Consider the following 27,975-nt stretch of genomic DNA (forward strand, 5'->3'; position numbering starts at 1 on the left):
GCCACTTGACTCTCTACAATCAGCACGATTGCGGCGTATCATTTGTGTCTAAAGCGGCATCTGTCCGCTTCCATTCCTCTTCGTTTCCATTGATTCTCATAACTTGTGACACAGTTTCTGTTTACCTTCCCTGTTCAAAAGTCACTATTTGCAATTCCAAAGTTAATTGAGTAAAAGGTCATTGTTTGTGTTTTTTTTTTTTCGTTTAAAACTATTTTTTTTTTTTTATTAATTCTGATATGACACTGAGAAAAAAAATTAAGTGTTTGCAACAAAATTGTTTCTCTCTAAATCTGAATTAGTAAAAATGTTTACTAATTTGAATTAGTGACTCTCTTTTTGCTTCTGAATTAGTAAAAGTTTACTAATTATTAGTAACTTTTACTAAAAATTAGTAAAAAACTAATTCATCAGCAAAAAGTGAGTCACTATTTCAAATTAGTGAACATTTTTACAAATTCAGATTTAGAGAGTTGATTAGGCAATTTTGGTTTTTGTAACCAAATTTTGGTTGGCTGAAACAAAGTCGTAGAGTTATCTCAACCAAAACATTTGGTTAGGCAAACAAAATTATTTGGTTGAGCTAACCAACCATTTTTGTTATGCCAACAAAAAACACTCAATCAAATTTTTTGGTTGACTCGAACAAATAGTTTGGTTGCTTAAATACCAACAAAATTTTTTTGTTGGCCGAACCAAATTTTGGTTGCTCTGACTAAACATTTTTCTCAGTGTGGCAAAGGGAAAAAAGTATAATTTTCAACCAGGGGGTCGATTATGTAATTCGATTTAACTTTCATTTCCACTTCCACTTTTTCTAATTTTCATTTCCACTTCCTCTTTTCCTAATTTTTAGTCCCACTTCAATTTCCACGTTTTCTAATTTTTATTCCTCCTTCCATTTCTACTTTTTCTAATTTTCATTCTCACTTCCATTTTTACTTCCATTTCTTCCAATTTTCACTCCCACTTTTATTTCCACATTCACTTTTTCTAATTTTCCCAATGGAAGTGGGAATGAAAATTAAAAAAAGTGGAAAAGAAAGTGGAAATAAAAATTAGAAAAAGTGGAAATGGAAATGGAAGTGCAAATTAGAAAAATTGGAAGAAATGGAAGTGGGAATGAAAATTAAAAAAAGTGGAAAAGAAAGTGGAAATAAAAATTAGAAAAAGTGGAAATGGAAATGGAAGTGCAAATTAAAAAAATTGGAAGAAATGGAAGTGGGAATGAAAATTAAAAAAAGTGGAAAAGAAAGTGGAAATAAAAATTAGAAAAAGTGGAAATGGAAGTGCAAATTAGAAAAATTGGAAAAAATGGAAGTGGGAATGAAAATTAAAAAAAGTGGAAAAGAAAGTGGAAATAAAAATTAGAAAAAGTGGAAATGGAAGTGCAAATTAGAAAAATTGGAAAAAATGGAAGTGGGAATGAAAATTAGAAAAGTGGAAATGGAAATGAGAATAAAAATTAGAAAAAGTGAAAATGGAAATGGGAATAAAAATTTAAAAAAGTGGAAGTGAAAATAGAAATGAAAATTAGAAAAAGTGGTAATGGAATTATTTTGAAAGAAAAATTTCGTTTCTGATAGATTTTTCGTCTTTTTTTCTTCAATTTTTTTTTTCAACCTTCACTCAACTAAAGTGTAAGAAAAAACTCGTCAATTCAAGTCATGTCAACATATTATGTAAGTTTTAACGAAGCTTGTAACGACCAATCATTTGGACTTTAGAGAAATGTTAGTATCTCGTGAGAATCACAGAGTTTAAAGTAATCTTCACAGCATCGATATGGCTACCCTGCCGCGGCGTTAACGGTCATGTCTTTGAATCTCTCTCTTACAACGGTTGCCGCGCCGCGCAAGTGTCTTTTAAAGAGCCACTTATCATCCTCGATAGCTCTTCTCAAAGTCTCAAAGAGTGAGAGAACGTTTCTCAAAATCTTACGACCAAATAAAACACTCCCCCCCCCTTCCCACTCTCGTTCACAAGTTTCCGATCTACCATTTCCTGTAATTTGTTTCACCTTTTTTTTTTTTTTCTTGCCAATTTTTTATCGCTCTCCTTTTCATCAAAAGAAATCCATTTTTTCTTTTCAATCTCCAGTTAAGATATATCGAGGGGAACAAAAAAAAATATAATGCTTTCTCTCTCTCTCTCTCTTTCTCTTAGAAGGAAGAACGAAGTTATCGACTTTTTGTTTGAGACACGTGATTGGATATGAAATTTATTTTAATGAATTTTATAATTTAAAAAGTGCTTCATGTTTGTTTTTTAATAATAAAAGGTTTATTTAAGAGAAAACAATTTTTAGTGATTCTTTCTTTTTTTTATAGAAAAAAGTTAAAAATGAAAAATTTGTAACTGCACGGAGAAAAAAGATTTCTTTTATAAAGTAACTTTTACTACTTTCAGAGTAAAACTGGACCAACTCGAAGTTTCTGCGCATCTCTGGCAATTTTTACTCCAAAAATAGTAAAATTTACTCTAGAAATAGTAAAACTTACTACGGAAACAGTAAAATTTACTACAGAAATAATAAATTTTACTATTTTTGGAGTAAAAATTGCCAGAGATGCGCAGAAACTTCGAGTTGGTCCAGTTTTACTCTGAAAGTAGTAAAAATTACTTTTTCTTTTTCTCCGTGTGAAAAAACTGAATAAAACAAAAAAAAAATTTATTGCATAAACAAAATTTATTACTTCTATATTACTTTCTAAATCTGAATTAATAGTTTTCTACTAATGAAAAAGTGCGAATTCGTGTACCAATTGAATTAGTAACAGTTTTGGACTCTTTTTTAGTAGAAAACTACTAATTCATAGAGTAAATCGGCTTACTAATTTAAAATAGTAAAAAATACGATTTACTTCATGAATTAGTAGTTTTCTACTAGCAATTAGTAGTTTTCTACTTGAAAAAGATTCAAAACTGTTACTAATTCAATTGGTAAACAAATCCGCACTCTTTCATTAGTAGAAAATTACTGATTCAGATTTAGAGAGTAACAAATCAATTATCAGTGTAACAATTCCTTTTATATGTGTAAAAATAATTTGTTTTAATACAGAATTATTAAAAATTGTTTTTCAAAATTATTTAAAAGAAAAAAAAAATTTTGGAAGTTTTTATTAAAAAATTATTTTTTTTTTCAAATTATATTTTTTTTTTATGTCCCTCGTGTCTTTGGCATAAGTTGCTTTTCGATATATTATAAGGAGCTGTTTTCAGTATAGAACCTTCGTTTATAACATGCCGATCACGTGGCCGGAAATTACACAAGACGGGGGGGAATTTAATGGAAATTCAACGTTAGTACTTGACGTATCGAGAGCGTACAAACATATTTGAATGGTTCGATATTGATACGAGAAAATGAGACGCGCTCTTGGGTAAATTTAAACTTTGTTAATTGCAATTTTCGACAGAACATATATATATATATATATCGAATCTTGTCAAAAGTTTAACGCATTCATAAACTTAACAAATAATGACTTATTGTTAGAAATTTTATATTTCAAAAAAATTGTAGCAGATGTCTAAATAGAACAATTTATATATAGATTTATAATTAAAATATATATATATATATATATAAAATATTTATAAATATATAGATACTGTTTTAGATAAAAACGGGGTAAATGAAGAATTTTTATATATAGGGTAACGGCACCAGTGAAGGAACTGACACCAATGAAAGAACAAATTTCATGTTTTGCATTCTAATTAGTGTAATAAGCAATTTGGTATTATAAATTATATATTTTTATGTTCCTTATTTAATTTACGTCTTTAGTATCTAAGATACCTAGAGAGTTAACACGTAAATTTTATAAAAAATAATTTTTAAAAATGTTGTGTTGCAAATTTATCTTCAACAATAAGAACTCTTCTCTGACACGTTATTTCTTTTTTCACATTTAACTAATTTAAACTGCCTTAAATCGTCGGTCTTCTTTAAACTAAATTTATCTTGTGTATTAGAAATACTTCTTTTCATTTAAAAGCTAATAAAATATTAATTTGCCATAAGAAAAGCAAATTCCGTTATTGGGTTTTTTTTTTTTTTTATTTACTAGTGAAAGAACAGAAATGTTTTTTCACTGGTTCCAATGCAATCCAATAAAGGAACACCTTCAACGAATAGTCTGAAGTTAAACAAAAAAATGAAAAAATCAAATAGGTTAACACTGTTAGGTTACAATAATATTGTCAAAATAAATTGCAACTAGATGATTGATTGTAGGTTATAAATGCATTTTCAATTAAAAATAAGATTCCGCAAACTTAGTTAAAAAATATTCATAATTATCATTAATTTACCTTTATTTTAGTATATTACAAACATTTGATTACTTTATCTTTGTTTTAATATATTTTTTAAATATATTTTAAATATATATTTCACATTGTTCTTTCACTGGATGCAGAAAATTCTTTCATTAGACAATTTGTTCTTTCACTGGTGAAATAGGTATGTTTTACTTATTAATTAAAATTTTAATTAACATCTTATATTTATGAAAATTAAATATGACCTTCGCATTCTACACTTAATTAGCTATCGAAAAAAAATTGGTAAAAAAATTTTTAATAACTGCATTCAAAAATAATAAATGATAAAAGTATGCATTTCCTTAAATGTTCTTTCACTGGTGCCGTTACCATAGATAGGTATATATGTTCATGTATGATATTTCATTTTAGAAGTGTCACTCAAAAATTGTGTAACTTTTCCACATGAGGCATATATGTATATATATAGAAAAAGGGGGATTGAATGTGGAAAATTGTCGGTGGCAACATAGAAAATGAAGCATAATTTTTCAAAGTGAGTTTTTCCCTTGGCTTGTGTTTGGCGGACAAAAGAGAATGTTGCAAACCACGTTTTCGTGATTCCGTCGGGGCCGTCTCACATTCGTTACTTTCGCACTGCACGTTTACGTGTGCAGGCCGACGCAGCACATTACCTACATAAGGGGAAAGAGAGAGAGAGAGAAGGAGAAGACACCCACTCTCTGTATAACGCAAATTAGTAGATTAAACCGGACGTCCGGTAGCAAGTGATAAATTTACGTGGATAAAAGTATGAAATGAAATTACAACCTGACTCGTGAGTCGTTCGCTCTTGGTTTTCTAGAATTTTATTTTCGCTCTTTTTTTTCATTTTTTTTTTTAATTACCTCGATTATTTTTTTCATATGTTCTGTTTAAAGTCGTTTTTATTTCTATAGAAATTTACTTTTATTTTATATTCTTTTAACTATTATTAAACTATTGTTTTCTATTCCTTTCATTTTTTTATTATTTGCATTGCTATTATTATGTTTATTATTATTTCTTTAAATTATTGATAATATAAATTGGCTTACAATAGAGGGGAAAATATGTCCTTTTGTATAAAAAAGTAGTAAATTATAATAATAAAATAAAAAAAAAGAAAACACTGTATATTATTATTTTTAATATTATTCTAAAATATATATATTTTTTTTGTTAATGTTATGTGTTTGTCTTTAAATTTTTAATTATGATTTGTTTATCGATAAATTTATTGCATGAGGCAATTTTATTAAGATGAAATGAGAGTATTTTGATGTTTATGTTTATGCAAATTTTATGATCTTGCGGAAATATTGTTTACTCAACTCAGCGAGTTCATTGTTTTTTTTTTTTTTAATTAGATAAAGTAAAAATATGTAATTTTATTTTTTATTATTATTTTTTATTCCTTTATATTATATTTTTTTTATTTAAAATTAATTAATACAAAATTCTTTTCTAAAAATAGGACAAATAGCGGTTTTTGAAAGCCATATTGAAAAATGGTGGAAAAACAATTAAAAAAGTAATTAAATTTTTGAAATTGTCGAGTATTAAAAGCAAACGTGATGTTTTTGTTTTTCGAAACATTGAAAAATACCAAAGCGAGGAATTTTTTGTCAAATTTCTAGAGGTGGGGGCAAAAAAAAAAAAAAAAAAAAAAGAAAGGTAGTAAACTACTGAGTAAAATCGCGGGAGGAATTCTCATTCTCTCTGAGGGGTAACAAAACGAACCCTAGTGCCTCGTTTGTACGAATGTTCCGAGCCATTTTAGTAGTTCTGATGCTGCTGAGGTCGTCGGCAATGCCAAGAAGACGAATCGAGTCGAAAGCTAGCTTTCGGATGGTTGTACAGTCGACATTCGAAATTATTCCGAATTTACCTGTGGAAGAGTGAGAGAGAGAGAGAGAGAAAAATAGACGTAGTGTTAGGTCTTTTGGCATTTGGTGAAAATAGCTTGAACTCTTGATTCAGACACAGACTGTACCCAAGGATGTGAGAAAAGATTGATTGCATTGAATTCCGTGTACACCTATATATACATATACACAGAGGAAAGAAACCCCCTGATCGTGATCGTTGTCGTCGTCGTCTTCGTCCTTGCACCACTTTACGGCCAGCCATTTCATTTCTCTCGTGGAAAAGGAAAGAGTTTTTTTTTTCTTTTCTTTTTTTTTTTTTTGTACTTGGTCAAAGAGGAAGTGGCTCACACGACATTTGTATTGTTCCTCAGCTTTGCTAGGAAGAGGTCTTCCTCTAAATGGAAATGCTTCCTGAAAAAGCATCGCACACGATGCTTCTTTGATATCAACTCGACTCTGGGGAAAATCCAATTTTTTGAGTAAGATAATTTTATGTATATAACGTGTGTTACATTTTATGGTTTTTTTCGAGAGAGAGAGAGAGATTTTCCGACGAAATAATTCAGAAAACTTTCAATTATAGTTTAAAATTCGTTGCATTATCACTGAAAAAATGATGGATAAATTTTGTTGCAGGTAATTTTAACCAATTCGATTTTAACTAGGATAAAATTTGTTGCAGTTAATTTTTATACCGAAATGCGGGATAAAAATTCTACTTTATTTTTTCGCGTGTTTCATTAAAAATTAATATTTTTGAAAATTGAAATTTTCCATATATCTGAATTAGTAAAAATGTTTACTAATTTGAATTAGTGACTTACTTTTTGCTTCTGAATTAGTAAAATTTTACTAATCATTAGTAACTTTTACTAACAATTAGTAAAATTTAACTAAATCTAAAGCAAAAAGTGAGTTACTAATTTAAATTAGTAAACATTTTTACTAATTCAGATTTAGAGAGTAGGTGAGTGGTTTCCATACTCGATTTCTCAATAAACAAGATAACGAAGGTTCGATTCTTCATGACTACTCTCTAAATCTGAATTAGTAGTTTTCTACTAATAAAAGAGTGCGGATTCGTTTACCAATTGAATTAGTAACAGTTTTGGACTCTTTTTTTAGTAGAAAACTACTAATTGCTAGTAGAAAATTACTAATTCTTTATGTAAATCGGCTTACTAATTTAAAATAGTAAAAAATACGATTTACTCCATGAATTAGTAGTTTTCTACTAGTAATTAGTAGTTTTCTACTAAAAAAGAGTCAAAACTGTTACTAATTCAATTGGTAAACGAATACGCACTATTTCATTAGTAGAAAACTACTAATTCAGATTTAGAGAGTAAATATTTCTCATTTAGAATTTTTATTTCGATTTTCAAAGTATTTCCATTTTTTATTACAGACATATTTTTTTGTTTATAATTTATCAATTTTTTTTATCAGTTTTTTGAAAAGAGATTTTTGAAAAAAATCTTAAATTAAAACTTTTTGTTATTCTAGTCTGGCTTTACAAAAAAAATGAAGCTGAGGAATTTTTAATATTTCCAAATCACTTTCATTCTCGAAATTTTCGGTAGGCAAATAATTTCATATGAGTATATTTATATATATATAAGACATAAATATCTTGGAAAATATTTCATGTGAAAGTAGTTCGCTTCATTACATAATTTTTCGTGATGGTTAAAAGGAGGGTTGAAAAGGGGGAGGGGGGTGGGGGAGGCGAGTTATATTATGCCTTGGGTAATGCGATCCAGGGCATTTTCGACGTGCAGTATATCTTTCTGGGGGAGAAGTACTTCTCCTTGGGTTTGTAAAGGTTCCGTTGTAGATTATTCCCACGAGTCGGAAATGGCGAGCCAACGTCGAGATGTGAGTCGTCTAAATGCAAATCCTGCCAAATTCCTTAGGAGAAGAGAATTACGAAAGATGTATAGCGCATTACATTGCCCGAAGCGTAGTTCGAGTGTCATCTGACAAGATAATACTATACCCATCTATCGTTGTAAGAGGTTATTTTCCTTAAATTCGCAATTATCTTAATTTCAAATTATATTTAATTAGTTTCAAAAAAAAAAAGAATTGTCTGTTTTATTTAAAAATACGATATTTAGAATTTTATTGTTTTTAATTCAAAGGTTGAAGGTATCAATTTATCGAATTGGATTGAATACTTTATAAAATATAAAATAAATTTACAAAAAATAAATTAAAAGATAATTGAGATTTATTTTGTGGGGAAAAAAAAACTGTATTTAGCTGTCGACTTTTATACTTTGAAGTCTTGTTTCATTTTTTTATTATCAAAAATTATTATAGTTTTGTAATATTTTTATCTGAAAGGCGCTCGTCTTTAGAACTTAGAAACTTTGAAGTGATCATGATGAGATGTTCAGAAGTTTTAAAACGCTTTTAAGATACTATAAAGACGCCCATCAAACTTGAAAACTTTCTTCTCATAAGGATAGATGGTATATCATACAATCTCCTAAGTTTATTACAGGAAGCAAATGAAAATACAATCAAGATATAATATATATATAGAGGGGAAAAAACGTACATCAGATTAAAATTTACTTAAATATTTATATCAAAATTTTCTTCTCAAGTGTATAATTTTCTTAAAAGCATGATTAATTTAAAGCTCATTATCAAATTAAAACTTACGTTTCGTCATGTTTTTTTTTACTCTATCCTTCTCTCTTGATAATATCTTTTATTCACTTTACTTTGTATTCATTTCCTTCTTTTTTCTATTCTCTCGCGGTATCTTGAAGATAAAAAACTTAGTTGAGAATAAAAATTCTCAAGAAAATGTGATTTCCATGCGGCTTAAATCAAACATGCTTTCATTAAAATTAAAATGAGGTTTTTTTTTTTTAAGGGTTTTGAAAAAATTTACGTTAAGAGTGTACTTACGTCAAGATAGACTCCGTTTAATGGAAATGTTTGAATTTTTGGATTCTGGTCGGGAACGTATCGAAAAAATTCGTGATCGTCTTTATACCATTTTACCGAGTAAAGAGTATCCCCTTTACTGAGAATCCACTCGCATTTTAAATTTATGGATGTGCCAACTTCGGCTTCCTTAGGCACTATGACATTCACTCTTATGTCTCCACCTGAAACATCAAGCAAAGAAGCCCCTCTAAGTACTCACATGAATTATTGAACAAATCTAAAACACTACCTTGTATATACTTGAAACTTTCTTTTTTTTTTTTGAGATTATACTTTAGCCTTTAGGATACTAACATCGTTATAAAGAATGTGTAAACAAAAACATGAAATCAATTATGGTTTTTTCTTTTAGAAAAAGAATTTTTATATTTTTTTCATGAAAAAAAGTTTATTATTTTATTTTAATTTAGTTGGAATTTTTTTTCGAAAAGGATTTGAAAGATAAATTTTCTTTTTTTTTTCATCTATATATAGGAAAGTTTTATATCTGCAATTTGCCTTTTTCAGTATCTAAACTCGTGAATAGTTAGTAAATAGGCCAGGAAACTGGGTAAAGTTACTGGGATAGCGTAGAAAGTAGGTACTGAGCAACAATTACGAGAGAGTTGCATTTACGATGCCACTACATTTAAGTGAATGTTGGGAAGCTCTATATAGTTTCATTGTCATTAAAGTTCTATCGAGTGATACAAAAGAGACTTTTTCCCTTTTCCTGCAATGCTTTTTGTTATATAGGGTTAAGGATTTAATAAACACATCAACAATAGATAGAGAAAAATGTATCATGATGCTTCTCTTTTCCGCTCCCATTCTATCAATGAAAAATCAATATTATTGAGTGACATTTTCATTTTCATTTATAAACATAAAATACATTTTAATCCCATTCAAGTACTCGATTACCGCAGGATGCAATACAATTTATGACGGTGCAATTGCACTTTTAACCTGAATTTATTTCTTTATTTAATTGTTATATGAAAATTTTTTTTCGTTCTTTTTTCGGGGAATTTGATAGGAATTTTTCTTTTGAATTTTTAGAAAAATTTTTCTTACATGATAGATATTTTTTAGGGAATATTTTTTGACAATAGAGAAAAATGAAAAATAAAAAAATATATATATATTTTCAAAAATATTTGAATATAATAGAAAATAAATAAAAAATAAATAGAAAATGATTTTAAATTGATAAAGTAAAATTTAAGAGAAAATTTTCAATTTCTACTTTTGCACACGTTTTATAAAGAGAGAATTCCTTAAGTTGTGGAAATTTGTAACACGTTGCTTTGATGTTCCACATGATTACTTTAACCATCGTGTCACTCACAACTGTTTCCATTGCGGTTAGCGTTTCATCGTGTATTTTCCAGAGTGTAGAAAACTTTCACAATTATAAATTCAATCAATTTTATTAATTAATAACGATTATTTTTGAAAAATAATTTTTTTTTAATCAATTTTTTAAATCTATTTTTTATTAATTTTTTTATAATTTTTTTTTATTAATTTTTCAATTAATATTGTTATTAATTTTATGATTTTTTTTTATTTTTTAAATTAATTTTTATCATTTTTTTTTTTTTTTATCAATAATGTTTTCATCAATAATCTATTTTAATCCAAAGAATGAAAACGAAGATTTTAGTATTATATATAGGTAGAGAGACCAAAGAAAAAGGATATAATTTTTCAAGTCGATTTGATCTATTTTCTGTTTAAAACAAAGGGTCTATAAATTTTACGAGAAATTCTTTCCCCTGAAAGTAAGTGTTATCGATTGAAAAGTTTTAGTCTAAGAATGCAGCTGGAGTTGGTTTTTATCTTTAGGTGATAGAAATGGAAAATTCAAGAACGACTCTAAATATATAAAGAGAGAGAGAAATAAAAAATTTTTATATATTTTTTTTTTAGCATAAAGAATATGGTCTAATAATTTTTATATACAATTAATTTTCATTTCATTGAATGTGAGAAAATTTCACAATTGTCAATCGTTTTGACAAACGATAAAGAATAAATGCAGAGAATAAAAGAATTTTGCTAAAAAGAAGGAAATAAAAAGTAAATAAATAATTTTTTTTATTTTCTTATTATTGAACAAATAAATTTACTGTTCAGTGAAAATTCATACATTTCTTTTATTAATAAAAAGGAAAATAAAATTTTTTTTAAAAAAGAATTCATGCAACTCTATAATTAAGTTCATATAGCCATGAAATATGAGAATTTAAGTGAAGATTTTCGTGTGAAGAGATATCTTTTTCTTCTTTAGTTGGGATATAAAAAATGAAGCAAAAAAAAAAAAAAAAGAAAGAAAAAGGGGTGATGGTTTTTTTGCTTGTAATTCTTTTTGTATGTGTGTATGTGTGTGTGTGTGTGTGTGCTTCGAATCCAGCATTGATACGAAACGTTCAATCGTTTCCCTTCAGTGTCCCGAAGCCTTTCCACCGATCTCTTTCCCATACCAAGGTTTCTAATACTTCTTCTTCATTGCTGTCTTCTTTCTTACAAGTCTTCTGACTCTCTTTCTATTCTACACGAACGAAATGAAGATTTTTTGCTCCCAGTGAGAGAACCTTAAATCTGTCGCTGGTACTATCGACTTTTGCTTGGCCTTTTGAATACTCTACTTTTCCCAATGCCCAAGAAAGCTCTTTACAATTTCCAGTTCAAAAATTACATTTAGAATTTTATTTTTAACTGTTACTCAATTCTTTTAGTATTTTTTTATTATTCATTCAAAAATAAATCTCTTCTTTTTGTTTTTTATTCTCCATTATGTTTGAAACGTAATTCTAAGAAAGTTAATAATAATAATAATAATAATATGGTATTATTACTTTTTGGTTAGAAGTTGGTTTGGTTTATTTTTTTCCTCTATTTTTGTAGAGTATAGTAGCATTTTTTCTTTTTTTTTTTGTATAAAAGGTTTTTCGATGAGGGTCGGTCAGTGTACGGAAATTGAATTTTATTTCAAGCAGCGTGCAAGGAAAAATTGCAAGCGAGCCCTCTTCTTTTTATCGATGACACTCATTTCCGGTCTTCTAACAAGCAAGTTTCTCCTTCGCGGGAAACTCTTATTATCTGTAGAACTGTCCGAGGGAATCACGAACCCTCAATTGCAGTAATTCGCCCTTCCGATTTGCTGTCGGCAAAAACCAATTATCTGTACGTTTCTCTCCGCACTTCATCTCTGGTCCAAAACCTTAACTACCCCCCCCCCCCCCGCTTCTCTCACCCTGCGATGAACAACTTCCGGTTTTATTCCGAGGCTCAAAACGTGTTGAAATTGCCCTGTCCTCCAATTTTGTTAAATTTCAGTTTTAAAGAAATCATCCTGTGAAAAGAGAAATTACTCCCGTCGAAAAAGTATAGAAAATATTGCGAATTTTTTGTGTCGGAGGAAAGAAATTAAAAAAATTAACTTTTTGGGATAATTAGAAAAAAAATATGAGATGGTAAATAGAATAATTAGTTTGAAATTTAGTGGCGAAAAATAAAAAAAATTAAAATATTTAATATTTAATTAACTTTTTTTGGATTTAGAAAAAAAAACGAAAAAATATTGATTGTACAAGGCCTTTTTATTATAAAAATAATAAAAAGAAAACGGTTTTTGACAAAAAGCAAATATTTAGATTTTTTTTTACAAAAGAAAAAAAAATTATAAATTTTTGTAAATTATAAGTGGGAAACAAAAGGTTTTTTTTTTTGAAATTTAATGGTTCAAGGATGCACGTAAATGCCAACTAAGAAACTTGTTTTACTTTGAAATTAATGTTTGTGGTAAACCGAACGCAGGGGCTTTTTTTTCCTACTACTAAAACATAATTGCTGTCGCGTGCTAAATTCTCTTTAGAAGGAACGCGAAGATTGCTGTTTTCATTTAAGAGCTAAATGCCGCGCAAAAATCGCAACTTTTTAAATTAAGAAAGAATAAACTTTAATTAATCCAGCAGCTATACGAGTTAGGATTACTTCTGAAAAAAATAGTCTCCAATGTTTTTAAATATATGCAAAGAAACAAAAAAAAATAGTTATATGCCACAGTAAATTAAAATAGATTTAAAAAAAAAATTATAAAAGAAAAAATAGTTTTAAACATCATAATAGAAAAATTATTTTAGTGGAATATTTCTAAAATATTCCATTTATAATTAAATAAATTAGATTTTGCAAATTTTTCAAAAATAAATTAAAAAAAAAAAATTTCAAAATTAAAAGCAAAAATTATAATAATAGAAAAAAAAAGTTGTTTTTGAATAAAAATGTTTTCAATGTAGCTTATTAAGAAATCTTCTCTTATTTGTTATTCAAGAAGAGAAATTTTGTTTGAGGGGAATTTTAAACAGAAACTTATAATTGGTTATATTTTAATCAGTTTATACACTCACGCAATAAGATTACAATTTTAATGAGAAGATTTGCATTAATGCACAAGAAGTGCGCAATTTAGGTTTGTTATTTGACTCGTCGGAAAACTGGAAATAGAAGGAAGAGGTAGGGAGGGGAAACACAGTGAAATGCAAAATTCCTTTCGAGTAACTCAAAAGTTATATCCAACGAGCTTTATGAACGTGGGTTACGTTAACGGAACGTTAATTTGGTAAGTTCTAGAAACCAGTTTGTAAACCAAGGTTTGTTCACTGAAACATGAATACCTCATAGAAATATACGAATGTTCAAGGTATAAAAAAAAAAAAAAAATTAGGTCAACATTTTTTTAACAGCCAAGTCTACACGTTTTTTTTTCTATTTATTTGCAAATTTTTTTTTGAAAGTATCGTTAAAAAAAATACGATATCATTTATGTATATATTTATGTAATTTTAGAAATGTGGAATTAAGGGTAATTGAAATTTATTTACTAATTAGTATTCTAGAGTGTAGAGAAATTTCTAGTCGTTGAAAGTTGTCTCAATTTTCAGGGATATTTATTTTATTCAGGTTTATTAATACATGGGAATATATGAAAATAAGTAGTAATTAAAATTATTTGTCCGACGAAAATTGATATTTACTATTGATATTAATTTATTTTTGAAATAATTGAGAAATTTGGACAGAATCTCATTTTTTTTCTATTGATGATAATTAAATTATTAGAATTAACCGTTGTGTCTGTGTATCTGACTAATAAATAATTTTTCTGACTGAAACTTATTTTTACTACTGATCGTGTAAAATTCTAAGAATTACAACAGTTTCGTTCTGTCTGACTGAACGTTACGTTTACTACTGAATTTTAAAAAAATTTATTAAGTAAAGAGATTAGTATTTTTTGCTTACCAAAACGTAGTTTTACTACTTATTTCTTAATTCTATGAAATTTCTATTCGTCTGACTAAAACAGTTTTTAACCACTGACAATAATTTTTAAATTGTCGCCCGACTAAAACTATGTTTTATTACTAATATTTTAATAAAAGGAATTTGTGATTTTTCTGTCTTTAAATGTATGTTTCTACTGATACTTTAATAACATGATTTGGAAATTTGTCAAACTAAAACAAGAACTAAAGCTATTGACAACTTGAGAAATTTTATTTGTCTGACTAAAATTTACTTAAACTACTGACACTAAATTTACAAGAAATTGGAGGTCTGACTAATATTTACTTTTACCACTTATACTAAAATTGAAAAATTTAAATCGTTGTCTGGCTAAAATTTACTTTTACTACTTATACTAAAATTGCAAAATTTAAATCGCTGTCTGACTGAAATTTACTTTTACTACTTATACTAAAATTGCAAAATTTAAATCGTTGTCTGGCTAAAATTTACTTTTACTACTTATACTAAAATTGCAAAATTTAAATCGTTGTCTGACTAAAATTTACTTAAATTACTGACACTAAATTTACAAGAATTACAAGTCTGACTAAAATTTACTTAAACTACTGACACTAAATTTACAAGAATTATAAGTCTGACTAAAATTTACTTTTACTACTTATACTAAAATTACAAAATTTTAATTGTTGTCTGACTGAAATTTACTTTTACTACTTATACTAAAATTGCAAAATTTAAATCGTCTGACTAAAATTTACTTAAACTACTGATTTCGAAAATGGAACAATTATATTAACTTACTCTTAAAACTTACATTTACTACGATCAGTCAATTACAAAATAATTATCCGTTTTGTCTGACCAAAATTTACTTTCACCGTATTTATGCTGAAATTGCAAAATTTAAATCGTTGTCTGACTGAAATTTACTTTTTCCACTTTTACTAAAATAAGAAAACTGAAATCTCCATGTCAGACTAAAATCTATTGAAACTACTGATTATAAAATTACAAGATGTAACCATTTTTGCCTGACAAAAACTTACGTTTATGATACTTTTAATAAGAAATTTTCTATTTGTCTGACTAATACAGTTTATACTACTTAAAAATGTGACGATTTTATTAAATTTCGTCTGACAAAAAATTCCCTTGCTACTTTGTCTTTAAATTTACAAAATTTCCCCAATTTTGCCTTTTCTTTAACTTTTTTTCACTTTTGACATCTAAAATAAATTATTTTGCAAATATGAATTCATTTAAAAAAATCTTTTACAAAATATAGTGAAGTTTTGTCGTCGTCACGGAATATTTGTTTTCTAAAGTTTATCCCACAGTTTTCCTATATATATATATATATATATATATATATATATATATATATATACAGTATATTCTATGTGGATCTTCGTCTTTTTTCATGTATTTTTTTTTTTGAGAACGAATATTGCAGAAAGTATATGGCTTTTGTGGTGTGTATAATTAAAATATATGGCCCATGTAGAAGTTGCACTGTTTCAAACTCTCGCGCGTCCGGACGTTGGAAAGCGGCAACGTTTACCTATGAAATGAAGGAGACAGAAACTTCGTAGGTTGCATTAAAAGGGGGGTTGAGGAAAAGCGGTGGGAGGAGGGGGTGGTGGGCAATGTGAGTTCTAAGATAGATTGCTCAAAGTTTCAGAAACAGTTTTAGTGTATACGCGCGCGCATATATATATATATCCTTTTACAAAAGGTCCTTTCGTCTTCCAATCCCATTTGATTGAACATTTTGATAAGGCAAAAATCTCTCTTCTCCTACTTTATTTCATTACATTTTTATTGTTCCAACATTTTTATGTAAGTTTTCAACTTGAGAAAAATAAGAATTTTTACTTTTTGAGAATTTGTAAATACATTTTTTTTTTGTATTTTTTCGTGGGAAAAAAATTGCCTTTTTTTGAGTTTTAAATGGAATGAATTTTTTTTTTGACAATTTTCTGAATTAAAAAAGAAGTTTGAAGAAAAATGAGAATTCTTTTTTTTTTTTGCTGATTCGCAATTTATATGCCAGGTGCGTAAAAGTACTTTCAAGGGAAATACAATAAACTTTTAATTCGAGTGGTTAGCAACGAATCGTGTGGAATCGAACTGGTTCTGGGTCATCGAGAATAAGTTTCGAATGGGAGTGTAATCCCGCGCTTCTGAGGCTGGCTCTTCCTGTGTATAGCCAATTCCAGCCAAGTTCGAAGGAATCAGGACCATAACTCGTGTAACTTTGAACTGAACCGGGATTAAGAGTAACGCAGAAGTTCATTGCTTTGCAAAGAGACCAAGTTCTCTCTTTACCCCCCTCCTTTCTCTCTCTCTCTCTCTCTTGGTTTCTCTCTCTCTCACTCTCTCAGTTCTTCCTTTCATATCTCGATCACTTACCGCGACTTAGATTAATAATCTAGCTTTCTAAATGAATGATCGGTGTTCCAATCTACACCCCCCCCACCCTTAATTCACTTAGAGTTAATATTGATAAATTATCCTTCTAACTAAATTAAAAAAGTTAATGTTCCGTAGATGGAGTACTGCGTAAAAAGAAGTATGTTCGATCCATTCAATAAAACTTTTTTCCTCAACATATTTCTGCATTTTGTTGTAATTTAATTATATTCTTTTTTTCTATCCCCAAAAAAAATTTATTTCATTTAAAAAATAATTCTTGTATTTAAAACCTTTTTTAACCTTTTTTTACCTTCTTTTGTAAAAATAATAAATTTTTTTAAGTTTCTCATAGTTGATTTGTATTTGAAAAAAAATGTAACGTCTTGAAGGAAGCAAATAGTGGAAGGGGAGGGGAGGGAGACAACTCGTAAATGCGAACATTCTTGGTCGATGTGAAACACAGAAGGAAAAACAAATGGTAGAAAAGCGGAAGTACCATTTATTTTCAACGAGGTAGGAGCGTCGTGACGTTTTACATCCCCACGAAACAATATCATTCTGGAGAGAATAACTCGGACGAGAAAACCCACCACACTGACAACAAACAGGCAAAAACATTTTACTGTTTTATCATTCTCTCTCTCTCTCTCGTTTTGATGCTGCCCACATTGAGTAAAAGGTACCCAGCCCAGCATCTATTATCGGATAATTTGATATTCTCCCCCTAAAACGTATTCCAAAATGTTTCCAATACACGAGAAACAAGGTTTCCGTATGCTAACACTGTTGCATTCATTAATTGAATTTGTGGTGAAACTGGTGAGTGACCGCTTAAATCCAGAGAATAACAATTTACGTGACAGCTGATCTAATTCGATAAATATATATATATATATATATATTTTTTAATTACACAAATAACCATTTTTTCATCTAACAAAAAAATTTGAAAATTTTCAAATTAAAACAAAAATTTTTTTTTTATTTAATCTTTGTAATTAAAAATTTAATTATAGCTGTAAAGTACACAAACAAAAAAAAATTGAGTCGAATTTCTAGTTAGTGAAGAAAATGTTTCGAGAGCATAAAAAATGAGCAATTCGAGAGACAACAACAAACAACAACAGCAACAACAACAACTAAAATGTAAAGCTGGCGCGTGTATATTTCGAAAAGCAGTGTGGCATGTAGGGAAAAGCGAACGGCGTGCGAAATTGAATTATATGGTGGTGGGTTAATATAGTTCCTGCGACATTTTCGCTCGTTCGAAACACACATATATATACACATTCACAAGCGAGGAGTTGTGTTATAGTCGTTTCGCCCGCGTAATTTATTGTCGGGTTATAATCCACCGGACATTAACGTTTCACGCGATTTCCATGAATGCTGACGACGCTTTCTCTCTCTCTCTCTCTTTCTCTCTTCATTTTGTAAATTTTCGCACACAAATTGTCTTTCGTGAAAGACATTTCTTTTGTCACAAGAGTTGGTGAGAAAAAGAGTTACTTTTATTTTTTTACTCCCACACGCCAAGTAAAATGCACTCCACCATGATTCAAATCCTTTTCAACATGAACGACGCTTAACCAAGTAGATTTTGACTTATATGTATAAAACAGCTCAAAACATTGAGTTACGTTTATCCCTTTCGTTGCAAATTATGTTTCTCACGTTCACGGGAGAATAAATACGATTATTATAATGTCTGTTCTCATAAATGTTTTGGTTATTTATACTGCAAAATTAATAATTAAATGTGGCATTGTGGCTTAAATTTTGGTTCTTTAATTCTTGAATGGAGATTAATAATTTATAAATTATATGTAAATAAATATAATTAAATATAAATAAAAAAATAAATAGAAAAAAATATAAAATAAAGAAGAAATTTTTAAATAATAATGTACGATATTGGATAGAAATTATTTACAATTGGAATAGGTGAAAATAACAGGGGGTCCATTATGTAATTCCACTTTCACTTTCACCATTCCATTTCCACTATTCTTATACTATTCTATTTCCACTTCCAATTGTTCCACTTCCACTGTTCCACTATTTTACTTTCACTATTCTACTATTTCTACTTATTTATCACCAAAATAGTGAGAAATGGTAGAAGTGAAAGTGGAATTATGGAAGAGGAATGGGAGAAGTATATGTGGAATGATGAAAGTAAAAGTGGAATAGTGAAATTGAAAGTAGAATGGTAAAAGTTGAAGTAGACTAGTAAAAGTGGATATAAACTAGTGAAAGTGAAAGTGGAATAGTGAAATTGGAAGTAGAATGGTAAAAATGGAAATAGAATTAAATAACTGAAAGTAAAAAAATACGTTAGAAAAAAAATGTCGAATTTCTATTTAGTAAAAAAAAATATCCATGAGAGAAATAGGGTAATTTTTTGCAAACCCTGAATAATGAAAATGTTTTAGGTATAAATAAGGCATCAGAAGTTAATTATTAATTACTCATAAAGACATGTACATGACAAAGCTGATTTTCACTATACTATAAGTCGGTTTTGCATCAAGTTTATATATAATGTGAGCGAAGGAGCAAGAAATGTGACACACGATTTCAGTGGTGGTGAAGGCTAGGAAGATAAACAGAAACAACGGTGAACGACATATGTGCATAAAGCGTGAGTATATAAGAGAGGGCGAGAGAGAGAAAGAGAGAGAGAGTGAGATAGGTGTCGCGCGTCATAGTGTGTTTCAATACCAGAGAACTTGGTTGCACTTCCCGTAATGAAGGAGAGAGTCTGCACTACTAACATCAGACGGGAACGGGAGCATCAGCGTGTAAGGAGTTTCCCATGTAGTAGATAGGCGCGCGCGAGAAACTGTTAATACGTTTCAATTCCCATCTCTCTGTAAACCACCTTGCAGTCGTCGCGTGTGTTGGGTTCACGGAATTATCTAATTTTGTTTGTGTAAATACTGTCTTCCGTGTGCAAACAGTAACACTCCCTCTCTCTTTCTCTCTCTCTGCTGACGCCAGGAAATGAAAAATCTTTCAAGCGACGAGAAATTGAGTCACAATTAAAGGGCGGAAAACACCTTAGAGATGTAATACAAAATCTTAAGATATATATATATATATATATATATATAAAGGGCTATATGCACGAAAACTAATTATATGAGTAAATTCATTAAGTTACCATTTACATTTTCTCGCGTTTCTTCTATTCACTATGATGATGATTCAATATTTAATACAGTAATATATTTAGCTGTGCTTTCAAATAATTTCTCTTAATGTTATATTTAATACTGATTTTCTCAAAATTTCAAGGATTTTCAACACATTATCTTTGACTATTTACGTACAGAAAAAAGCTGAATTTAAAATGAGTTGAATTCAGACTTAATTTAAAGTGAAATGAAAATTAATAAGATGGCGCCATGTTTTTATGTCGTTGACTTATTTTTGTTGTACTTCAAATTGAGTCTGATTGAATTGTCATTTGGAATCACGGTTTTCGTGAAATTAGATAACGGAACTCGCGGCATAGTATACGTTCACGAATTCCGCGAAATTATATAAGGGAATTTACAAAACTAGATTACGATTACCGCGAAACTAGATCACGGATTCCACAAAACTAGATCATGGTTTTCGCGGAATTAGAACACGGAATTCGCAAAACTGGATTACGGTTTTCGCGAAACTAAATCACCGAATTCGCGAAACTATTTCGCAAATTCCGCAAAACTAGATTATAGTTTTCGTGGAATTCGAACACTGAAATAGAGAAACTAGATCACGGTTTTCGAGGGATTAGATCACGGAATTAGCGAAACTGGATCACGGTTTTCGCAGAAATTAGAACACGGAATTCGCAAAACTGGTTTACGGTTTTCGCGAAACTATTTCGCGGATTCCGCAAAACTAGATCATAGTTTTCGCGGAATTCGATTACGGAATTTGCGAAACTAGATCACGGTATTCGAGGGATTAGATCACGGAATTAGCGAAACTGGATCACGGTTTTCGCAGAAATTAGAACACGGAATTGGCGATACTAGGTCGCGGATTCCGCCACACTAGATCACTGTTATTGCGAAACTAAGTCCCGAATTCCGCAAAACTAGATCACGGTTTTCGAGGAATTAGATCACAAAATTCGCGAAACTAGGTCGCGGATTCCTCAAAACTAGATCATAGTTTTCGCGGAAGTCGATCACGGAATTTGCGAAACTAGATCACGGTAATCGAGGGATTAGGTCACGGAATTAGCGAAACTGGATCACGGTTTTCACGGAATTGGAACAGAGAATTCGCGATACTAGGTCGCGGATTCCGCCACACTAGATCACTGTTATTGCGAAACTAAGTCCCGAATTCCGCAAAACTAGATCATGGCATTCGTGGAATTCGATCACGGAATTCGCGAAAGTAGATCACGGTTTTTGAGGAATTAGATCACAGAATTCGCGAAACTATGTCGCGGATTCCTCAAAACTAGATCATAGTTTTCGCGGAATACGATCACGGAATTTGCGAAACTAGATCACGGTATTCGAGGGATTAGATCACGGAATTAGCGAAACTGGATCACGGTTTTCGCAGAAATTAGAACACGGAATTCGTAAAACTGGATTACGGTTTTCGCGAAACTAAATCACAGAACTCGTGAAACTATTTCGCGGATTCCGCAAAACTAGATCACGGTAATCGAGGGATTAGATCACGGAATTAGCGAAACTGGATCACGGTTTTCACGGAATCGGAACACAGAATTCGCGATACTAGGTCGCGGATTCCGCCACACTAGATCACTGTTATTGCGAAACTAAGTCCCGAATTCCGCAAAACTAGATCACGGTTTTCGAGGAATTAGATCACAGAATTCGCGAAACTATGTTGCGGATTCCTCAAAACTAGATCATAGTTTTCGCGAAATACGATCACGGAATTTGCGAAATTAGATCACGGTTTTCGAGGGATTAGATCACGGAATTAACGAAACTATGTCGCGGATTCCTCAAAACTAGATCATAGTTTTCGCGGAATTCCATCACGGAATTCGTGAAACTAGATCAAGGTTTTCGAGGAATTAGATCACGGAATTCGCGAAAGTAGATCACGGTTTTTGAGGACTTAGATCACAGAATTCGCGAAACTATGTCGCGGATTCGTCAAAACTAGATCATAGTTTTCGCGAAATACGATCACGGAATTCGTGAAACTAGATCAAGGTTTTCGCGGAATTAGATAACGGAATTCGCGAAACTGGATCATGGTTTTCGCGGAATTAGATCACGGAATTCGCGATACTAGTTCGCAGATTCCTCGAAACTATCATCACAGACCTTGTGAAACTACGTCACGGTTTTTTTTTTTTTTTGCGAAACAGGGTCGCAGAATTAGCGAAATTAGATAACGAAACTCGCAAAATGAGATTACTGAATTTGCGAAACTACTAATAATAAAATAACTAAATCTTTAACTGTCTGTCTGACAATAACTTGATCTTTACTACTGACAACAATTAAATATCAATTTTTTTTTTTGTATACTTTCCTTTTCTGTCTCTGTGAAATTTGACAATTCACGTTATCTATAAAATGAAAATGATATTTTGAATTCAACTAAAGTAACTTTTGTACGAGGAGTGAAAATATTCATGATTGAGAATTGAGTTGAATCTTCGAATGGAAGCAAGATTAGCTTCAGGCGATGCTTGCTTAGCTGGTAGCTTATTAAGCGTTCCTTGCCAAATGAAGTAGTTTCTCCCTTCATCTTGTTCTCGTAAGTTTCGTTTGAGCTTCTCCTCGCCCTTGTCTTGCATTTACTAATTTTGCTCTCTCTCTCTCTCTCTCTCTCTCCCTCTCGCTCTCTTTCACTCCATTTTCGAGACCAGACATGCGCTCTTCCTGAAGGAAATGATTATTAGAGCACCAGCTCATTAACTTAGCCATGCACATAACTATTTCAGGAACTTCAAATATTAGCTTGCGCAACTCGACACTTGTGGGGAAAATTTGTTGAATTTCGTCGACATTGTCAATGTTTTTTTCCTTAAAGACACTTTGGCACATGAATTAATTCACATTTGATATTCTGACCCTAAAGTCTTGCATTCAGCTTTTGTTGATTAAAACATATTTGTAAAATTTCTAAACGTTTCACACCCTCACACTTCAATATTATAATGTTCTGTTTATATAAACGACAAGCTCGCTCGAAATTTGCAAAAAAAAAAAAAAAAAGAAGAAGTATCATCCTTGAACGATGTCTGAATATTCATAAATTACTCAGTTTAAGATTGTTGAATATTTTAGAAAGAAATATTCTCTTATACTTTTAGCTCGACAAGAATAGTTTGCTGCATATTCAAAGATTGTGTCTTCAAAAAAGCACGTGCAAGATTCTTGATTATTGATGTTCCATGAATTTCTTATTAAAATGCGTTTTTTTTTTAGTTTTCTAAAATTGTAATACGATTCTTTAATTCTTTTATATTTAACCTTTAATATAATAATATGTACCTTACTATTATTGTTTTTGTACTATAATTAAAATTCTTTATTGTCATAATAATTGATTGAGACTTTATTGCAATTTTTGTTGTTTTATTCTTTAAAAAAAGGCTTTGCTTAGTAAAGTTGGAAATTATTAATAAAAAAAAAAAAATTACTAAATTATTCTTTGACAAGATTTAAGATTATTGCATATTTCAGGAAAGACATTCCTTTTTATGCTCGCTTACAAGGATAGTGCAGCATATTCAAGGATGGGTTTCCAGAAGAGCACGTACAAGATTCAGGATGTAAGAGTGTTCCGCAAATGCATTCCCATCGGGGGTTTTTTTCTTTTTTTTATATATATATATATATATATATATATAAAAAGGTTACTTACATAGAAGTTGATAGAATGGGAATTTCCGATATGAATTTTTTTTTTTTTTTATTTTTCTTGTTGAGATGAGTGACACGGGTATTGATAAAAAGGGATCCCTCCTTATCCGGAAATGGAGCTGTCAACGAATATTTCCAACTATCCGTTGTGAAAAATTCGATTTTGTTCCTCTTGACACGAAACTTCTGGTCGCAAATACCTCTATAGCGGGAGGAAATACTTTATACTCATTTAAAAAAAACAAAGCAAAAAAAAAAAAAACAAAAAATATTTCATAAGAAAAATATTCAACAACATGTTTTGTTCTCTATTCCATATATATTTTTTAAATCAAATATTTGTTTGACGGTTTATTAAAAATTCAATACCATTCAGACAAATATATATATTTTGTTTCAATACAGCTGTGAAAATTTTTCAGTTTCATAGTTGTTGACATAGTTTAAAATTTTTTTCCATAATTAATGAATTTCTTTTTTCTTTTGTTTCAGGTGAGTCGAAAATTACACTAATATCCATCAACTCCAAAAATAAGGGGTAAAACACAATTTTTTACAATTTAATAATTTCTCTATTTGAAACAAAATTTATTTGATTTGAAAAATTATTCGTTTCAATTAAATATTTATTTAATAATAGTAACTGATTATTTATATCAAATAAATTTTGTTAATGGAAATTTTTTTTTAAATCTTATTTGATAAATAATTAATTAAATAATTTTTTTTTAAATTAACAGGGTGTCTACTAGTCCTGGAAGTCCTGGAATTTAAATTTTTGTTCTTGAATTTTTTATATTTTGCTTTTAAATTTTCAAAAATTTCTAATTTTATCAATCAAGTTAAAAAAAAAATTCATTAAATAAGTAAAATCAAAATTTACTTAAGTAATTAATTAATTTTTTAATAATTTCTAAAAACAATAGTTAAATTAAAAATTTTTTTATTCCTTAAAGTCATCCAATTTAATGTCCTGGAAAAATAAGAAATTTGTCCTGGAAAGTCCTGGAAAAGTCCTGGAATTTTAATTCAGATTTTTAGTAGACACCCTGAATTAAATAAATATTTGTCGCTTGTAAAATTGAAAAAAAAAAAAAAAATCTTGCGAACTTTGACAGCAATTTCCCCCTTGGAAAGATTCCCCGGAAAGTGACCCCTGGTGGTTCTATCAGAATTCCGCCGGAACTTCCAATGTAATTCTGTTGGAATTCCATCGGAGTTCCAAAGAATTTCCGATGGTATTCCGATGGAGTTCCGATTAATTTTTTTCAAAATTTTTAGAGTCCTAATTCCGTCGGAATCCTATCGGAAATTCTTTGGAACTCTGGCGGAATTCTGATAAAACCTCCAGGGGGCACTTTCCGGGGAATCTTTCCAAGTGAGTTTCTTGGAAAGTTTTCACGAAAGTATATGAAATTTATTTCTGAAGCGCCATTAAGATTATATCAATATATAGAAACTTATTGGCTAATTAATTTCAAAGTTAGAATTTTACTTCTTTTTTTTTACCCATATATATGAGAATGATTCTAATTTGTAATTTAATTGTAAAAGAAAAAGTCCAAAAGTCACATTATTAGATTTTGGTGTATTTATCTTTATTATCGCTTCTCTCTCTCTCTCTCTCTCTCTTCTTGCTCGTCATATTATTATTATTATCATCATCGCAATCATCATTCGTTACGCGACTCACGTTCCGTGCCAGTTTTAATTACTGCTCGGTACAATGTATCATAAAAGTTTTCCGCCACGGATCGTACATGTTCTTCAACTCTCACATGGATATCATTGTCTTGCGGCAACACGAATCTCGGCTAAATCACGGGTTAAAAAAAAAGGTAGTAGTCCCTCGCTCTTCATTCCATGTGGGCAGTCTTAACCCGCCAAGTGAACTTATATATATAGAGGGCGAATCCTGTGAGATGAAGATTATCCTTTGGGGTTTTTCTTTGCAAGCGCACACAATCTTAAACCGTTGGATCAATAAAATCCAAAGCGGTCTACTTTATCGCTTTTCTTTCTTCTAAAAGCTATATCCTATAAACAAGTATTGTCTTGGAAATACAGGAATGAGTTTCATTCAAGAACCATTTCCTTCAAGGATGATCAAATCTTTTCACCACAAAATGAAATGGTTGTTTCATCATACTTGCGAACGAGACTTTTATGTGCAACAAGTTATGTTCCTTCATCACGCAGACTATTTATCTACTAGGCCATCATTCACTAGGCTCATAAACGACAGAGAATTACATTTTATACATATATATATAGTTTTTTGTTAAATAACTTCTTTTTTATCTTGTGAAATTACTTTTTTCTTTTACTATTTCTGCGTGTGGCCTTATTTTTTTTTTCTCTATTGGAAAATAGTTTTCTTTAATTTATATTTTGATTGAATTTATATTAAAAAAAAGTAAAGATTAATTGCGGGACTGAAATGTACTTTTTTTATACTGATAAATTAACAGGAAATTGTGTTACTTAAATTGTTTTTCCTTCTAATAATGTAAAATTTTGTGATAATGAATGTTTAAAGTGTCTGACAAAACCATACTTTTACTACTGATAGTTCGATGGAAAATTTTATACGCCCGACAAGAGTAAATATTTATTTTATTCTATTAATTATTATAATTTTATTTTATTAATAAATAATTATATTTATAAGTACTTAAAATAATTCTAGAATGTTATTTGACTAAAAGTGTATTCTACTACTACTGATGCTAAATTTCTAAGTCTGACTAAAACTACATTTTACTACTGACAAAGCACGAATAATAATTTTTTTTTTAAAACATAATAATCTTTTATTACTAACAATAAACTTGCATTTTTAAATTCATGTCTGACTAAAACTTACTTTTACCACTAACTCTACAATTGTAAGAATTTAAACACTCGTGTCTGACAAACACTTACTTTTACTGCTTAAAAAAAAATTAATAAAAATAATTTGTCTGCCAAAGAAAATCGTTTACTCAAATACTAATATTTATTTACTTATTTATTTATTCATTTATTAACTGATTTATTTACTTATTTGTTTATTTAAATTTTACTCTGTCCACAAACAAGATTTTAATAATAAAAAATTCGAAATTCCTTATGAAATTAAAAAAGAAAAAGACTCCAATTAAATAAGAAAATATTGAAACAATGAATAAAAAAAGAAAAGAAATTATTTCAACAAAAAATGTTGATTTAGACAAGACACAAAAAAGAAAAGGAAAAAAAGCAAATTTTTCACTCGTTTGAAAATGTTGAATTGTCGAGCGAATGAAAATTATGAGTAGAATTAAAGTCATGGAGATGAAAGAAGTGATTTGATTTTACGCTAATCGTGGTGGAAACTTGTTATCTTAAATTACCCTCATGATCCTTTTCTTCACGAGGGGGAAACTTTCTCTCTCTCTCTTTCAACGAAAAATTCTTTCTTCTTTTCGCTCATTTCTCTTTTCTCTCCTTCCTTTTGTCTTTTTTGGTACTTTTCCCACTCTCATTCTCTCATTTTGCACATTTCAAGGCAAATGTAAGGAAGGAAGAAATGCCCACAGACCTCCCCCACCTCCCCTTTCCTCCTTCCTCATCCCTTTGAAACTCTATTTTCTGAAGTTCTCCTAACATTAACATTATTCCACTCGACGAGGTATTCTTAGGAAATTAGACTGCGCGGTGATTTATTTGAAAACCCCCGTCGTCGTGTATATAAGCAAAATACAGACGCACACACATACATACATACACAGAGAAACAACAAGTCTCTGATACAATGAAATTGATATGTTGGTACCCAGCGGCGTTAGGAAATTAGACGTTGCTGATTTACGTTGGAGAAAATCGAATTGTAACCACAAATAGAGGATGTTGCATTCTATGGTATTTCCTCATACCACATCTTGCTCAATTCTAATTTGTTTATCGAACGCCATTATTATGCAAGACTAATTTCTCATGAGAAATTCATTGGGTAATATCTCTTTCCTTATATTGCAATATGCATTATGTATATGTCAATAGAAAATAGATTAATTTCTATATTGCTCTAATGATTTTGATGCAAAGATAGCTTTATTCTTTAATAGCTGTACGATATTTCTCTATTATCATTGTCAATATCACTATTATCGTTACACTGAGAAAAATATTTAGTCAGAGCAACCAAAATTTGGTTGGGCTAATAAAAAAATTTTGTTGGTATTTAATCAACTAAACAATTTGTTTGAGTCAAC

The 27,975-nt window shown here is 29.7% G+C and overlaps 1 protein-coding gene and 1 long non-coding RNA gene across 2 annotated transcripts in view; one reads left to right on the top strand and one right to left on the bottom strand.

The window, feature by feature from the left end:
- Positions 1-27,975, top strand: part of LOC127289957 (uncharacterized) — a 155,110-nt gene that overhangs the window by 84,236 nt on the left and 42,899 nt on the right. The gene's annotated exons all lie outside the window — the stretch shown is intronic.
- The window catches only part of LOC127289953 (junctional adhesion molecule 2A-like), a 166,913-nt gene that overhangs the window by 51,451 nt on the left and 87,487 nt on the right, over positions 1-27,975 (bottom strand). Inside the window, exon 2 of the mRNA XM_051318286.1 lies at positions 9,111-9,313. Coding sequence (XP_051174243.1) covers positions 9,111-9,313 — 203 coding nt within the window. The remainder of the gene's footprint in view (positions 1-9,110; positions 9,314-27,975) is intronic.

This window comes from Leptopilina boulardi, unplaced genomic scaffold (assembly GCF_019393585.1).
Source record: "Leptopilina boulardi isolate dan_hultmark-lab unplaced genomic scaffold, ZJU_Lbou_2.1 LbouV2_51, whole genome shotgun sequence".
NCBI classification, from domain to species: domain Eukaryota; kingdom Metazoa; phylum Arthropoda; class Insecta; order Hymenoptera; family Figitidae; genus Leptopilina; species Leptopilina boulardi.